The sequence below is a fragment of the Solanum stenotomum genome, chromosome 5 (assembly GCF_019186545.1).
Source record: "Solanum stenotomum isolate F172 chromosome 5, ASM1918654v1, whole genome shotgun sequence".
NCBI lineage: Eukaryota > Viridiplantae > Streptophyta > Magnoliopsida > Solanales > Solanaceae > Solanum > Solanum stenotomum.
Genome location: NC_064286.1, coordinates 2,383,219 through 2,400,305, shown reverse-complemented (window position 1 = coordinate 2,400,305; position 17,087 = coordinate 2,383,219). Strand labels below are relative to the sequence as shown.

The 17,087-nt window shown below is 34.4% G+C and overlaps 5 protein-coding genes and 1 pseudogene across 9 annotated transcripts in view; 4 read left to right on the top strand and 2 right to left on the bottom strand.

Annotated features, from left to right (window-relative positions):
* Positions 1–1,110, bottom strand: part of LOC125865770 (indole-3-acetic acid-amido synthetase GH3.6-like) — a 53,334-nt pseudogene extending 52,224 nt beyond the window's left edge.
* Positions 1–6,171, bottom strand: part of LOC125865772 (gluconokinase-like) — a 47,621-nt gene extending 41,450 nt beyond the window's left edge. The window contains exons 1-5 of one of the 5 annotated variants that reach the window (XM_049546021.1): positions 6,056–6,171; positions 5,056–5,140; positions 4,913–4,955; positions 4,511–4,590; positions 3,874–4,409 (exon numbers count right to left, since the gene is read on the bottom strand). In XM_049546021.1, coding sequence (XP_049401978.1) covers positions 4,006–4,409; positions 4,511–4,590; positions 4,913–4,955; positions 5,056–5,074 — 546 coding nt within the window. In that variant the 5' untranslated portion in view covers positions 5,075–5,140; positions 6,056–6,171 and the 3' untranslated portion in view covers positions 3,874–4,005. The other 4 variants (XM_049546019.1, XM_049546020.1, XM_049546017.1 and 1 more) reach the window with 4 other exon arrangements.
* LOC125865768 (indole-3-acetic acid-amido synthetase GH3.6-like) lies at positions 1,017–3,723 on the top strand. The gene is made up of 3 exons (XM_049546013.1): positions 1,017–1,383; positions 2,095–3,023; positions 3,129–3,723. Exons 1-3 carry the CDS (start codon positions 1,049–1,051, stop codon positions 3,713–3,715), a joined length of 1,851 nt encoding a protein of 616 aa, XP_049401970.1. The 5' UTR covers positions 1,017–1,048; the 3' UTR covers positions 3,716–3,723.
* On the top strand, positions 5,441–8,272 carry LOC125865413 (uncharacterized). The gene is made up of 3 exons (XM_049545607.1): positions 5,441–5,446; positions 6,786–7,302; positions 8,063–8,272. The coding sequence occupies exons 1-3, from the start codon at positions 5,441–5,443 to the stop codon at positions 8,113–8,115; spliced, it is 576 nt and encodes a 191-aa protein (XP_049401564.1). The 3' UTR covers positions 8,116–8,272.
* Positions 8,273–11,766: 3,494 nt separating this feature from the next.
* LOC125865771 (60S ribosomal protein L8) lies at positions 11,767–13,754 on the top strand. Its single transcript, XM_049546016.1, has 2 exons — positions 11,767–12,329; positions 13,239–13,754. The coding sequence occupies exons 1-2, from the start codon at positions 11,890–11,892 to the stop codon at positions 13,579–13,581; spliced, it is 783 nt and encodes a 260-aa protein (XP_049401973.1). The 5' UTR covers positions 11,767–11,889; the 3' UTR covers positions 13,582–13,754.
* Positions 13,755–15,396: 1,642 nt separating this feature from the next.
* Positions 15,397–16,705, top strand: LOC125865779 (uncharacterized). The gene is made up of 2 exons (XM_049546027.1): positions 15,397–16,017; positions 16,617–16,705. The coding sequence occupies exons 1-2, from the start codon at positions 15,668–15,670 to the stop codon at positions 16,669–16,671; spliced, it is 405 nt and encodes a 134-aa protein (XP_049401984.1). The 5' UTR covers positions 15,397–15,667; the 3' UTR covers positions 16,672–16,705.
* Positions 16,706–17,087: the final 382 nt, after the last annotated feature.

Here is a 17,087-nt window from a genome sequence, read left to right as displayed (position 1 = left end):
ACTTGTAGAGCAGTTAACCCACTCAACTAATACACCACACTAGCTACCAATAACAAAATAATATTTTATCTGAAACATGCGATAAAATTTGTGTGTCTAATAAAAACTTGTCGTTAAGGTGAAATGTGAAGTTTAAGTTAAATCAGAAGTCTCGGGTTTGAGCCCTAGAAGAGAATTGTTGGGAGCACCACCCCAATAAATGGGGCCTGCAAATCGCAAATCTGATTTTTGTCAGGCTCCAATATTGGTACCGATTACCAGGTTAGAAAAAAAAAAAAAGTTCCACATGAAATTTGAAGGGGAAAAATAAAATTAAACACATGATGACATAAAACACATGTAAATGATTGTCTGACCATATCTTTTGTCATAACTTAACATGTATATTTTTTTTAAAAAAAAATGTCAGACGGATGGGAAATATTATTATTATTATCGCAACTTTCTGCAATTAAGTAATGATCTGACCATGTTGTTTTATATTCTTTGTTGATTTGTACATTTCTTTTCTTTTTGATAATCGAAAAAGTTTCGAGGATCAATGACGTACTGTTAGAAACTTGGTGGATAATATAGGTTCATCCCTCTATCTTTCTCCGCTCAAAAGCATTTCAGAAAGAAGAAAAAAACAGAAATTTTCTGTAAATGATAGCATACTTCTAGTGCCTAAGGCATTAGTCTACTGGTAAGAGCACAACGCGTGGATGTATGAGCACATTGCATCACAAAGTCGAATTTGCTAAATAAATTAATTTTATATTAATTAACTTATAGTTCACATTTCAGAATCCAGTTGTACCTGAGAATAAACAAAAAGACAACAAGATATTTGAGACTTATGGGAACAGATTTTTAGGTTAGTTTTGATCTAGATCCAGATCACAATAATCAAAAAGAAAATTTATATGTAGTGAAACATATTTTTGTACAATCAGAGACAAAGTTCAAAAAGGACGGACGTGATATATTTCCGAGTAAATAATGGATTCAGTTGAACCTATTGTTCACCATTGTAACAAATCATTGACTCAGATAGGTCTTTAGTAATATGGAAAGAATTATACCTGAGGTACCAAACAGCTGGAAGAAGGCCACTGATTGTAGTATCGCGGAGTTAAACAAGAAGTGTCTTCAGTTCATTGAAGAGGTCACGACCAACGTTGATGAGGTCCAAAGGAGAGTCCTTGCAGAAATCCTCTCCAGAAATGCCAACATTGAGTACTTGCAACGCCATGATCTCAATGGTCACACCGATAGAGAGACATTCAAGAAAGTCATGCCCGTCATCACCTACGAAGATATTCAGTCTGATATCAACCGAATAGCCAATGGTGATAAATCTCTAATCCTCTGCTCCCAACCCATCTCTGGATTCTTGACAAGGTTTGTCTTTACAAAATGTGCATCTCCGTCTTAATAGTGTACTACTTCGTACAGAGATAAAGGTCAAAAACACATGAAGTATCACATTTCTGGAAGTTTTCTACGTGTTTCCTACCTAACTATCATCAACAATTTATCAAAACATACCTTGACAAAATATCTGATGGTGCATGGTGCACTCTTTCTTGGTTAAAAATGGTGCCAAATGGCACTCCACGCGGATAATCAAAGGAATTAATTGGAAAAACAAAAAACAAAAGATAATGGTCAAATCACACTAAAGTGATGTTCGAGAACTTACCATTATCAAAAGAAAACTATCAGATGTTTCGAGTTTCCAACCTAAACTATTGTCAACTATTTATCATAACACGCTTCGATTTTAATGAATTAGTTGCCATATGGATGAAATCTTGTGGGCAAATTAACTTGTCACACACTTTTTGCGATTGTATTCAAACACTTGATCTAGTCAGCTTCGAGATGTGTTTTGATAAATAAATTGTGATAGTTCAGGTAGGGAAACACCAATACTTGATAGTTCAGGTATGAAACTCTCAAAAAAGAGATACGTCAGATGTGGTTGTGACTATTACTCAACTATTATGAAGTACACAATTCACATCATGTGTATCTCCGTTAAGATTTTCTCGTTCTTGAATGTGAATCATTTGTCTTTAGTTTCTGCTAAAGGGCATTGTGTACGTGCAGTTCTGGGACGTCCGGAGGGGAGAGAAAACTTATGCCAACAATTCAAGAAGAACTTGGGAAGAGATTTCAGCAACGCAGCCTTGCGATGTCTGTGATAAGCCAATTTGTTCCAGATTTGGAGAAGGGCAAAGGAATGTATTTCTTGTCCATAAAGTCTGAAGCCAAGACCCCAGGAGGATTACCAGCTCGTCCAGTTTTAACAAGTATTTACAAGAGTCCTTATTTCCACGACAGGCATCGTAACCCTTATACAAACTACACTAGTCCCGCTGAAACCATTCTCTGCCCAGACTCTTACCAAAGCATGTACTCCCAAATGCTATGTGGCCTCTGCCAGCACAAAGAAGTACTCAGGGTTGGCTCATACTTTGCATCCAGCTTTGTCCGTGCCATCCGATTCCTAGAAAAACACTGGTCTCTACTTTGTAAAGATATTCGGATGGGAACCATTAACACTCAAATTACAGATCAGTCAGTGAGAGAGTCAGTGATGAAAATCCTCAAACCTGACCCAGAGTTAGCTGATTTCATCGAAGCTGAATGCAGTAAGGATTCATGGCAAGGGATCATAGCTAGGTTGTGGACCAATACCAAGTATGTGGATGTTGTTGTAACCGGAAGCATGTCACAGTATATACCTACCCTTGACTACTACAGCAATGGCCTCCCTCTTGTCTCTCCCATGTATGGTTCCTCGGAATGCCCCTTTGCAATCAACCTGAACCCGTTTTGTAAGCCCAGCAAAATCTCTTACACCTTTATTCCCACCATGTGTTACTTTGAGTTTGCACCAATTCACAGAGATAATGGAGTAATCAATTCTACCTCCATGTCCAAGTCGCGTAATGAGAAAGAACAAAATCAATTAGTCGATTTGGTTGACGTCCAGATTGGACAGGAGTACGAGCTTGTTGTTACCACATATTCAGGTAATTTCAAATGCCAAACAAAATGCTCTTCTCCTTTCTTTTTTACAATTTGTCTGTCCAACATGTCTGCTAATGATTAGTTTGCTTGTACTTGTACCATTTCAGGACTTTATAGATACAGGGTGGGTGATGTGCTTCGAGTTGCTGGATACAAGAACAATGCACCTCAATTCTACTTTGTATGTCGGGAAAATGTAATCTTGAGCATTGATTCCGACAAGACTGATGAAGCTGAGCTACAAAATGCAGTGAAATATGCAGTGCACAATCTGATACCATTTGATGCAAATGTAGCCGAGTACACCAGCTATGCCGATACCGCCACCATTCCAGGCCACTATGTCCTATTCTGGGAGATCAATGTGCATGGCTCTACCCAAATTCCTCCTTCTGTCTTTGAAGATTGTTGCCTCACCATTGAAGAATCTCTAAATAGCGTCTACCGCCAGGGGCGTGCCTCTGACAAATCCATTGGGCCTCTGGAAATCAGGATAGTGGAAATTGGGACTTTTGACAAGCTCATGGATTACTGTGTTAACTTAGGTGCTTCCCTTGACCAATACAAGACACCCCGATGTGTGAAATTTGCACCCCTTGTTGAGCTATTGAATTCGAGAGTCATATCCAGACACTTCAGTCCCACGTGTCCAAACTGGGTTCCTGGTAACAAGCAATGGAACAACATGAATTGAATGGCTAGTTTGGTGTTGCAGACCACAAGAATTACAATAAAGACTTAGCTTCTCTTTATTGATCTTATTTTGTGCCATCGTCTCTTTGCTTTTGCTATAGTCACAACACTCTTGAATGAGAAACATCTTACTTTGTTTCATCTAATTTTTCTTAGCTATGTTGTTCAGATGTATGTCTTGCTATCAAAAATGCAATGAAAAATATATATTACAATAAAAATTCTGTTTATCACAAACTTTTCTTTAAAATAATTCATCATCAATTTAATTCATCTCTTGTGGACTTGTGATCAGATGACATAAGTTTGTATGGTTTTCAATATGGTGTCAGGATCCATAGTAGCATCAACCTTAAGTATCCCTTCTGCTTCATCAATCTGAAGTAAATCCAGTTGGGTCTGCAAGAGATTTGCAGGCATGAAATGCTTTCCCTCAGCTGCTCTCTTGACCAGCCGAGCGGCAAGCACTTCATCCCCAACATCCAACAACACGAATTTAACAATACTTGCATAAGAACCTGGTTCATAATTTGGGTCTGCAGATCTAAGGATTTCCCTGTACCGCTTTTGCAGAGCTGAGCAAGCAAGAACCAGTGTTTCATTGTCAACTAAACCTCTTCGCAGCGAATTCCTCAATGCTTCAAGCCATGGAACACGATCTTCCTCGGAAAGAGGTAACCCATTCTTCATCTTCTCTGTTTTGATCAAACAAATCGTCAATAAAAGCACCCCTTGGGAATATGCTCTCGTTGATCAGCTATGATTTGAATTAATAAGTCATGATCATAGTCCTTACCTTTGTTAGACTCTGAGTGATAATCATCCGCATCAAGAAAGCGGCCATGAACAGCTCTTCCAAGCATCTCACCAATTGTTCTGAGCCAGCATGCATAAGAATTACTTAAAAGTTCGGAACTTGAAAATTGAACCACAGAGACGTATCAAATAGGAATAACATGTTCAAATAAGCTTCAAGTTTTTTTAAAAAAAGGTTTCCTACAAAGAGTAAACCATTCACTATCATGTATTGCATTACAGTGATCCAAATCATTTCTCCTTGCCAAGTAACAAGATATCTTTGCTTCTATAATCTGAAGTTCTTTGTTAAGATCTAGTTTGACTATACAAGCAGTTAGAAACTGATCAATGACCTATACAATTTTTTTGGTTAAACCAAATTAGTAAGCTGAAACCTTACGATTTTCCAGCTCCGCTGACACCCATAAGTACAATAGCTTTTCCTGTGAGGTAAGACATTACATGCAAGAGGAAAAAGTTTCATCATAACATCCATAACAAATGAAAGAAGAAAGAAGAACAAGATGGAAGGTGAACACAAACCTTTGTAGTCAGATGCCATTTTCGGAAAACTTATGACACAATTGCAAGTTTCAGATATTACAAGGTTTTGTGCATCTCTCTGATCCTAAAACACAGGAAATATCTGCAGTACATCAAGAATTAAGATCCAGTCAAGCTCTAGCTTTCTCAAAATTGCCACGAAAACAGCAAGTCGAAATCAAAGCTCTCAAGAACATTTTGGATCTGATCTTTTTAGGAAACTAAAGGAAAAATAAAAGTAGCATGCTTTCAAGCCAACAGGTTGTGATAGTAGAAACAAACTCGGTAAAAAAGACAAAAACTCTTCTCCACACTAAGAATTCCATGCATTGTACTCCCACTATATATGCAATAAATGTTTATCTTAGTCACAAACACCTTCTTGATGGAGGTTGAAACAAGAAAAATATGCAATAAATGTTTTTTAATTAATAACCGTGAGTCCGGACCAGCTTGTCCACACCTCAGACATATCGAATAACTCTATGAATCCTAAGACCCCATAGTTCTAACCCACTTTATTGATCACCAAAACCTGTCCATTTTCAGTACCCAAACTTTGATTTTCTACTTGGTTCAGTTCAAAGCTACTAGCAACAACAACATACCCCGTATAATCCCACAAAGTGTGGCTAAAGACAGTAGAGTGTACGCAGACCTTACCCTACCTAATAGGCAACACATAATAACAAAAACAGCACATAGTAACAAAATAATACGATTATCGAGCTACAAGGAATCAACATATAATAAAAGAAATCTAAGGACAAGAAACTATGGATCAAAGATTCTAGCTTTGCCAAAATTTCAACTGTTTCAACTTCAATGAAATCATCAAAGTTCCATCTTTTATGGTCTTAATTTTACCGATTAAGAAAATTGTCAGAAAATTTGTTAACATGATAAACCGATAATGATGCATTTTAACTTGATAAAATTATAAAATTAATCATAAAAATTGGATTTAAACAAAATCCATAACTCGTGTAAACTAACTTACAAACTGAATTTCGCCGGTAAAATGAACGGAGATTAGTTCACCGGAAAAGGAGAAAAGCAAGATCACGTCTTCGCCGGCGAATACAGAAGAAATATGAAATGAATTGGTATTTTTGGGTCCCCTTTCTATCTAACTTGGGCCTACTACTTAAATCCAATTGGAACCCACCAACCTTAAACGGTGTTTACTGTTCGAGCAATCTCTTTTGTTAAATTTCACGAAAAGGCTTAATATTTTTGATGTTATAACTAATGTGTCTTAATTTAATTGAATACAAAGTTTTAAAAAAAAAACATAATATATAAATATCTTCTTTAAATTGATGTTTTTAATTTTTGGTGTCTAGATAGGCACTTAAACTTAGGTCATGATATTTGAGGAAAATATTTTACTTTATGAAGAAATATGACATATTCTCATAAGTTCTAAAAACGATAGAAGTTTATATTATCATTTCATAATAAACATATTCCGTGAAAAGCCATAATAGTGAACATAACTAATACGAATCTGAAAAAAAGAACAAAAAAAATAAAAGAAAAATATCATTAATTTGTATTAAAAAATCTATTATTACTAGTTGTAATTGAAAGTGAACTCGGAGAGCAAGCTCAAATAAAAACAATACAAACTATATATGATAGATATTTTATAAAATATAAAAGTTTGGGATAGTTATATTTTTTCTAGTATTAAAAATTTCATGATGAAATATCTAACACCATAAAAGATAACAAACCAAAAAATACAAAACACTTTCTCTCTCTCTCTCTTTCTTTCTCTCTCATCATTTCCATCATTCATGGCTTTTCTTCAATATTATCATCAATTTCAACTTATTTTACTCATTTTCTTCTTGTTGTTCATCTCTTTATCACATTCTTCAACTATGTCCATTCATGATCTTCTAAAATCCAAAGGCTTACCATATGGTCTTCTTCCAAAAGAAGTAAAATCTTATAATTACTCATCAACTAATGGGCTTCTTGAAGTTTATTTAGATGGGCCTTGTTTGACTAAGTTTGATACAATAGCCTTTTATGAGAGTTATTTAAAAGCTAATCTTACTTATGGTAGCCTTAATGGTGTTCAAGGACTTTTACAAGAAGAATTATTTGTGTGGCTACCTGTTAAAGGAATTATTGTTGATGATCTTAATTCTGGGATTATACTTTTTGATATTGGATTAGCTCATAAACAACTTTCACTTTCACTTTTTGAAGATCCACCACATTGTAATCCAAATGGTAAAAATTCTTCCTCCCTTTACTCTTTTGTTGTGTGGTTATAGTCGAATCCGACCTGTTTGGGAATGAGATGTAGTTGTTATTGAAAATAGGTGAGTCTCACATGTAACTTGCTATAATGAGTCAACTGTCAAGTTATGATGATAGTTAAAAACCGATGTGATCTTATGTTCTATGAGTTTGATTGAACCTAGTATTTTTTTTTATATATTGGACAATGCTTCAAATGCCCTCAACTTATTTTCTCCTTTATGAGTCTGGATTTTTTAAGTAATTTCAATCATGGTTAGTCTAGAATTTTAATTTGAACTCAAATTTATATGGTAAATTCACAAAAATTATTACCACCTCTGTAATTGAAAAATAATCACTATTATGAAGTATCGAATTTCATATGTGAAACTCCAACACGTTGTCGAGGAATTCCACCTGTAGAATTTGAAACTTCGTAACAATATTCATCTTTCACTTACGTGTCCAAAAAATAGTCGGTGGGCACTATTTCTACTATTATCATTGTACTGTACAATGATAATGTTAAACGCATCAAGTTTAAATTCCGATCCAGTGAAAAAATTTCTTATACAAGCACAAACTGATTTCATCTCATGTGAACTATTGTTTATTCACGTGAAATAATGCTATGTCACTTATTTCCAGTTTTTTTTAAGTCCAATTGCTAGTCAATTTTGTGTTGTACATTTTGTGTCTTTTTTATGCTACAGACTGAACATTACACTGCATTTTGTTGAATTTACAGGAATTCTGAAAAAGAAAACTGAAACAGGACAGAGATTTGAAGCACGAAGATAGAAAATGTTGTCTTGTGACTTAGATATTTACTTATAATAATAGTAGTTGTGTTTCTCGTTCGATATTTGGTATCTGTTTTGAAGAAAATTTTATTACGAGGGTAAAATGTTTCCTTCCAAAGATAGACTTCTTACCATGACCCATGCTTGAAACTTCTAGTTAAAAATGACGGAGTACTTAACACGCCGCTATAACTTTTTGGTAATGTATTAGTTACATATTAGTTTCTTGAAATTGTAGGATAAGAGTCTCTATTTAGATGGAAGGTTGTAGAGAATTTGGAAATATAAGATCTATTGTTGATTAGATGGAGATATATGCTAATCTTCTAAGTATTAACTTTGTATATCTTTTGTTTATTTGGTTGTTTGGATCTTTTATAGATTGATTAGATAACTCCAAAGCAAAGGATCTCTTAAGATCCTAACTCTCTTAACAATCTTTCCTATCTATAGTTAATTTGAAATTTACCGAACTGATTAATTTGAATTTACATCGAATAAATAGACTAACTTAGGGGGGTAAAATGCTCACCAATAATAAGTTTTTTGTTTTTCCGATTCAAACTTCAAATATTTAATTAAAGATAGAAAGATTTCAACTATTTCACCATACACGGTAGATTGTCAACCACTAGATTAGTACTAATGGATTATTAAAACCTATGGCACTACAAACAATGGGTACATGGGACCATAAGGACCTGCACATTCACATATATGACTGCCTTTTATGGAAGTAGTTGATGATTACATTCAATTTTTATTGGACCAACTTATTATGGACCCTCTCACATTGTATTGTTTTTAGTCTTATCTTTGAACTAAGGTACTTCAATAACTACCTGTCTAATTTCATAAGTGAAATTTTAAAAATGAAGTGTACGTAAATTTTAGTTCTATCTTGAGTAAAATAGAAAAGTTATTTATTATAAGATCTTCAGTTTAAGAAAAACGTTTATAGATTTAAAAATACAAGAGTAAAATCATATAATTAAGAGAAGAGAAAAGTAATGACACCAAAATAGTACGAATAATCGAGTAAAAGAAACAACAGTTGTATAATTAAGGAATACAATAACACTTACACATATAATGAGACTGATAAGGGGAAGGGGAACGAAGTAAAGTGTTCTAAACCAGCGTGAAGCTCTCCCACATAACATAGATAAAATGTACAACTGCTTACTAATTTTCTATCATAATCTTTGACCTTTACACTCTCTTATCAAGTGTAATGTCCTCAATAAGTTGAAAATGTGTCATATCATGTCTATTCATCTCTCAATATTATTTCTTCGATCTACCTCTTCTTAAACATATCACTATCAATCTCTTGTACCCAGAGATGGCTGGTAAGTTATAAAAGAAAGTCCTTGGCCTTAGGCCCCCAATAAATTGAGGGCCACATTTTTTAGTTAATTAGGTAGGTTTAAACTAAAAAAAAAAAATGATTTAAGACAACAAATGCAAACGACATTAATGAAGGGATAGATATGACAATTACTTTTTCCCTTTCCAATAAAAAGTTGTGTCTTTTTTTTTAATGTACAAGTTATCTTCTTTTTTTTACCTTATTCTTTTTCTAATTTTATTTTTATATATTCTATCCTCCTCTCTTCTTCTCTTCTATTTCTTCTCTCTTTCTTTTTTCTAACCTTATATCTCTCTCTTATTCAAAACTTAAGAATTTCCTTGTTCTATAGAGTCAAACTATAAGAACTTTGACCAACATTTTATGATGTATATTTTCATCATATTGATATGTAAAAAATTGCAATTTATAGTACTTTTCGTATAGTCTTTGAATATCTATTTTTTTTAAAAAAAATATCGAGTTAATGTAATCTAATTTAACTTTAAAAATTAGTCAAATTGACTTTCGAAAAGCGCAACATGACAAATAAAAGTGGACAGAGGGAGTATCTCTCTCTTATTCAAAACTTAAGAATTTCCTTGTTCTATTGATAGTTTATATTTTAACTTTAGAGAAAAATATATTGCAGCAGCCCAATTCATTTTCGGAAATCAAGTCTTCATCGTTCTTGAATTCGGTAATAGCATTCTAATTTTTAATATTATTTTTGTTTTGTGTCTTATGTTTATTATATTTTTTATTTGATATTGTAAATAGTGTTTAAAATATTTGTTCGAATTTAATATGTCAACTAGAAAATATGAATCCGGTCATTCAAAACTTTAAAGAAAAAGAAAAGTCGATAACTTGATAAAATCTCAAAAAGGTGCTCTTGATAAATTTTAGAAGTGGTTTGGTTATATTATCGATTGAAAAAGAATTATTAGAAGAGATTGACTACACAAAAGTTATTAACAACTTTGCATCTCAAAAAGCTAGAAAAATAGATTTAAAATAAAAATATTTTTAATTTTTTTTTTAAGGCCTCTAGTTTGATTTTGGCCTTAGGCCACCAACGGATTTGAGCCGCCCCTGCTTGTACCTCCTCACTAGGACATTTGTATTCTTCCTTTTCACGTGTTTGAACCATCTCAGTCTCATTTTCTATCTCTTATCCACCACGAGTCATTCCCATATTGTCATGTATCCTTGTATCCCTTCTAGTATGTCCATTACCTCTCCTTAAACATATCAATCTCTAGTACCTCCTCGTTAGGACATTTGTACTTCTCCTTTTTACATGTTCGAACCATCTCAGTCTCATTTTTACATCTAGTCCACCACAAAGGTCATTCCCACATTGTCATGTATCCTCATATCTCTTTTAGTATGTCCACACATCCATCTAAGCATTTTTATTTTCGCTACTCTCATCTTTTGAACGTGTGAATTCTTAATTAACCAACACTCTACTCCTTAAAACATATTTGGTCTAAATAAGCACTCTATAAAACTTACCAAGATACAAGTTTGAATCAAAAGTTTTAACCTGTCAAGCCAACAAAACTTCAAACAAAAATGTTGAAAAATTGCTTACACAATTAATTTGTCAAACTTCAGACTCATATACAACTTCAGACATGAATAAATTTTAACTTCATTCTTGTAAGTCTTGAACTTGATTCTAAAACGGCTAAACTTACAAAAAGTTATATACTTTAGCTATGACTTAAATAACGATTCAATATTTCCGTGACTCTTGAACTTGATTCTAAAACAGTTAAACTTACAAAAAGTTATATACTTCGGCTATGACTTAAATAACGATAAAATATTCCCTTGAGTCTTGAACTTGATTCTAAAACAACTAAACTTACAAAAAGTTATATACTTCAGCTATGAAATTAAATAACGATTAAATATTCCTGTGAGTTTTGAACTTGATTCAAAATGGCTAAACTTACAAAAAAAAAAGTTATATACTTCATCTATGACTTAAATAACGATTAAATATTCCCGTGAGTCTTGAACTTGATTCTTAAAGGGCAAAACTTACAAAAAGTTATATACTTTAGCTATGACTTAAATAACGATTAAATATTCCCCGTGAATCTTGAACTTGATTCTAAAACTGTTAAACTTACAAAGTGTTATATACTTCGGCTATGACTTAAATAACGATCCTCAAATCGACTATCGGTCCACTTGCTCCTTATCAAAGTGGAAACTAATATTGGGCCATGATATCCCTATATGGGCTCAAAATCATTCTTGGACCAAATTTCTTAAGCCCAAATCATAACTAGGGCAACACATTACCCTCTAAAAACCCTAGTATATCATCTTCTTCCTATCATTCTCCTCAAAACCCCTCCGGCGAGAGAGTGTAGAGAGAGAGAAGAGAGAGAAACCGGCGAAATGGGTCGTGTGATCAGAGCACAACGTAAGGGAGCTGGGTCTGTTTTCAAATCCCATACCCACCACCGGAAAGGTCCGGCCCGATTCCGTACCCTCGATTTCGGCGAGAGAAATGGATACCTGAAAGGAGTAATCACAGAGGTGATTCACGATCCAGGGAGAGGTGCACCACTTGCACGCGTGACATTCCGTCATCCTTTCAGGTACAAGCATCAGAAGGAGCTGTTCGTTGCCGCTGAAGGGATGTACACTGGACAGTTTGTGTACTGTGGGAAAAAAGCTACTCTTATGGTTGGTAATGTGTTGCCGCTTAGATCTATTCCCGAAGGAGCTGTTGTTTGTAACGTTGAGCATAAAGTTGGCGACCGTGGTGTTTTTGCTAGGTGTTCTGGTGATTACGCCATTGTTATCAGTCATAATCCTGATAATGGTACCACTAGGTATATATTATTACACGTTTTGTTTCAATTGTATATTCTTAAACCCCTTATAGATGCTTTTGTTAGTATGATTGAAAAAAAATTGATTCTTTTAGCTAACCTCACTAGTTTAGGATTGATACAGTGGCGAAGCTAGAAATTCCGTTGCGGGTGTTGAATAATTAATCTGTACATACTAAAATATAATTTGACCTATATACTGGCTACCCTTCACTGTATGTGGCTATGGCACTCGATTGATATGGTGTAGTTGGTTGATTAATTGACTTGAAAAATGCTTCTATTTATATGATTAATTGATGGATTGATTGCTGGATATAGTTGCTGAGTCAAGATGATGGTTAAGTTGAACTAGTGGGGGGAAATGGTTCAGTTTTGACCGGTATTTTTCGGTAATATTGCCTTTGAAATATGTATCTGCTTAAGAGTACTTTGCTAGTGTAATTTGACGAAGATATGGTTCGTTGAAGTCGGGTTGCTATCCTGAGTTATCTGATCCAATGTTGTGTTATTATTCAATATGTGGATAGACTAGTGTAATGTGAAGTCCGTGCTGTTGGAGTTGGGGAAGGAGGTTAACTGTATCAGATTATCTTGTCCTAGTAATGAAGCTTTGCTATGAGAGAAGCTTTCTTTCCCCAAATCATATCGATTGTGCTAAACTAGTTTGTAAGTTTGTCATTGAGGTGCATTGTCGTGGTGGTGAAGAAAGACTCGGAATTACCTTGTGAAACCTGATTTTGTATATGTATGATGCTTTATCTGGAAAAAGAATGTATCCAATGTCTTTATCTATTATTTCTAACAGATGTTAGTTTTACGGAATGTGGTTATACTACGGTCATTCTGTCTGTTAGAAGTATTTCAGATGTTATGGAATGTGATTAATCAAATTTGAACTCTCGACAGGGTCAAGCTCCCATCAGGAGCCAAAAAGATTGTGCCCAGTGGATGCCGTGCAATGATTGGTCAGGTTGCTGGTGGAGGACGTACTGAGAAACCAATGCTTAAAGCTGGTAATGCTTACCATAAGTACCGTGTGAAGAGGAACTGCTGGCCTAAGGTTCGTGGTGTTGCTATGAACCCTGTGGAGCATCCCCATGGTGGTGGTAACCATCAACACATTGGTCATGCCAGTACAGTCCGTCGTGATGCACCTCCTGGACAAAAGGTTGGTCTTATTGCTGCAAGGAGGACTGGTCGTCTTCGTGGTCAAGCCGCTGCTACTGCTGCCAAGGCCGACAAGGCTTAAGCTCTTCACTTGTTACTTTTCTACCTTGTTATTTTATCCTGATCAATTTTTGAGTATTCAGTTAAAAAAACCATTTTGTAGTGAAGTTATAACATGCTAAATTTTGTTGGGATGTTTAGTAAGTTCTGTTTTCATGATCCTTGTTTGGTGCATTTTACTACCTTTTCCCCTCATGTGCTTTATTCTTGGACTGTGACTTTATTCTGGTTTTTCGGAAACGTCTCTACCTTTTATGATGAGGTAGGGATATGGTTTGCGTACACTCTAATCTTTATAGACCTTACTTGTGGAATTAAATTGGGTATGTCGTAATCCATAGAATATAGGTATCAGATGGGGGGGAGGGTTTGTTGAACCTTTATCGTATAGTTTTTGAACAAACAATTATCTCAGACCTGAGATAGGGAACGGATTACCTCCTTGTATTATGAATTCTTTTATTCAGAATCAATCAAATCTCAAATAAACTCTTCCATCTATGTTTCTTATTTATATATTTACTTATTCATTCAGCGTTGTAATTACTTGGACTTATTTAAAAAAGTGAATTTACTTATTGTCTAATGTGCAAGCAACGCAGGTTTCCTTATATGAACATTTAAGCATAAACAATATTTTGTAGATGAAATAATTAGCCATGATTCTTTCGGATTTATTGGTGATAATAATGGATATCCACTGACTCAATATAAATTATTATCTTGCACTTTTATTAATTTAATTAATTAGCTCTCTTGACTTTCTGTCGGCCGGCAAAGTTTATAGGAGTAATTAAATTTGATGTTATCATTACATTTAGTTTTTATTTTCCTTTGTTTCAATAGCTACCTTCAGGTCAGCTTGGATACATCTCAGCTATTTAATCGGATGTTTGTTATCTCTCATTAGAACAAGCACCAGAAATCACCATGTTTTACTATTTAGTCGGTTAAAAATATCATATATTTTATTTATGTATCTCTATCTAAAAGAATGATATAATCATACAACTAAAAATATTCGCAATAGACCATAAAACATATACCACCTCTAAAAAAATTATTACGATAATAATGCAAGTAATTCGTAAATAATGCATAATTTATCCGCAAATTTGTAGCGAAATCTCTCTTACACGCTAACGTGTGTCAAAACTATGTCTAAAACACTCCATTTTATTACTACATGACACACAAAAGAGACACGAGTGCATACTTAAGTGATGTGTATCAAGGGTAATGTTGCTCGAACTCTTAAAAAATGTTAGCCCCACACCCATGTTGGATCCTCCAAAATGCATTGCTCATCAAGGATCCAACACACATTGACATTTCTGATGAGTCCAAGCAACACGGTAAACTATGTATTAAGCCAATAATTTTATATTTGGCTCTAATAGTAGGAAACTCACCAACCATCTTTGTTTATAATGTCTCCACACTTCTCGCAAAACCATTTGAGCCAAACTAACACACACATTTCCCAAATCCAAACATAGAGAGAAAGAGAAGAGAGTGCGTTGTACAAAGAGAGTCGGCGGGGGGAAAAGATACGTAAACAAAGAGATCTATAGAAAGTAAGAAAGAAAAATACACACATTTTATCAAACACTTTTCCGGCAATCTATCATACACAATTTTATCAAGTATATATCTTTCCTGCAATCTATCATAAGACATTTTATCAAACACCTTTCCGAGGTAATCTATTATACGCGTTTTATCAAACACTTTTCCAACAATCTATCATACGCATTTTATCAAACACTTCTCCGACAATCTATCATAAGACATTTTATCAAACACCTTTCCAGGATATTCTATTATACGTGTTTTATCAAACACTTTCTCGGGCAATCTATCATAGGCATTTTATCAAACACCTACCATTCAATCTATCATAGGCATTCTCTTTGGCAATCTCAGACGCATTTTATCAAACACCTTTCAGGCATTCTATCATGCACATTTTATCAAACATCTTCTGTGCAATCCGTCACACACATTTTATCAAACAACTTTAACACAATTTATCTTCGACATTTTATCAAACACCTTGCGTGCAAGCATTATTTCTAAGTTTATATACACATACATACCTGGTAAATATGAAGTTTTTCGTTGAACTTGTATCGTGTTGTGGCTGTTCATCAAAACGTGCACATCGCACTGAAGAAGAAGAGGAGATCCTTGTACCTACAGCTTCTGTAGCATCGTCCGATATTAACAACATTATTATGTATAAACGGAGGCGACGGAGGATAAGAGGATCGGCGAGATCAGCTGGTTCATTCCCTGAATGGAAACCGTCTCTTTACTCCATATCGGAAGATGCAGATCATGTTCTACCGCCGAGAATGGTGGTAGCTAATTCCGGCAGGAATTTGAAGAAGAAGGCCGCGGTAGATGCTTCGCGGTCTGTCAATCAACTCCCTCATTATCGTAATGGTAAATCCAGGTATAGAGGAAGTTGATTGAAATTATTTTATACAGAATAGAACGCATTTGATATATCTGAATGTTGCAATAGAAAAAGTTATGATCGACAAATTAGTGTAGAGTCAATCAATGAAACTAACAACAACTATTGAAACTCGGAATAATGTGCACATTTCTTTATCCTTATTCATTTAAATATATCGCCTAATTTGCACGTGGTGTACAACTTAAGTTACGAGAGGTGAAGGAGACGCTAAGCTATTGATGGAGTTTGAACCTTTTACCTTTCACCTTAGTAGTAGAATACCGAAAACTCACCAAGTGAGCTACCCTCAACCCCATTTTTACGCGTTTGATCTCTAAACATCATGACAAGGATCACTTTATTCTTTTAATTCGTCACTCTCTGAGAATTAATTTCACTTAATGCATCAGACCAATGATCTTCTATCGTATTTTTCTTTAACCTAATTAATCATCCCCAAAAGAGAATGATGATGGAGATATTTTGTGGCTTTCTCTTGTTCATCCTATCTTGGATAAATATTATAAATTAGTCAGATGAGTAAATTTCGATGATTTTCTAATTTTTCATATGGTTGTTTTTGTTCATTTTAGGTTCTCCAGGATAGCTTGCCTTGCTGCAATGATTCCAGCCCCTTTCTTGATTTGATATTTGGACTAATTTATCCACCTCCGGCTCTCTTTGTTATTGTAAAATTTCATTTTAATTAAAACTCTTGTATAATATTATGGTGTAAAGTTTTTTTTTTTTTTCTTTAAAAGAAACCACTCTCTCTATCTATATTAATACTAAGAATGCAATATTTGAAGAAAAACACAAGATACTCCAAAGCTATATTAGTTATATATAAACCTTATTGAGAATATATTAGTTTGATAAGTAGTGAGTTGCGACTACAAAGAATATGGTGTAGTCGATTGGGCTGTTTTGTTCATCAGTTAATTAAAGATTTTGGGTTCAAGTTCTGAATATGAAAAAAAAAAAGAAGCTCTTTCCCCACTGAGTGGATGTAACAACTCAAGTTAAATTAAGAAATGAAAACAAGCAACTAACAACTAACAATT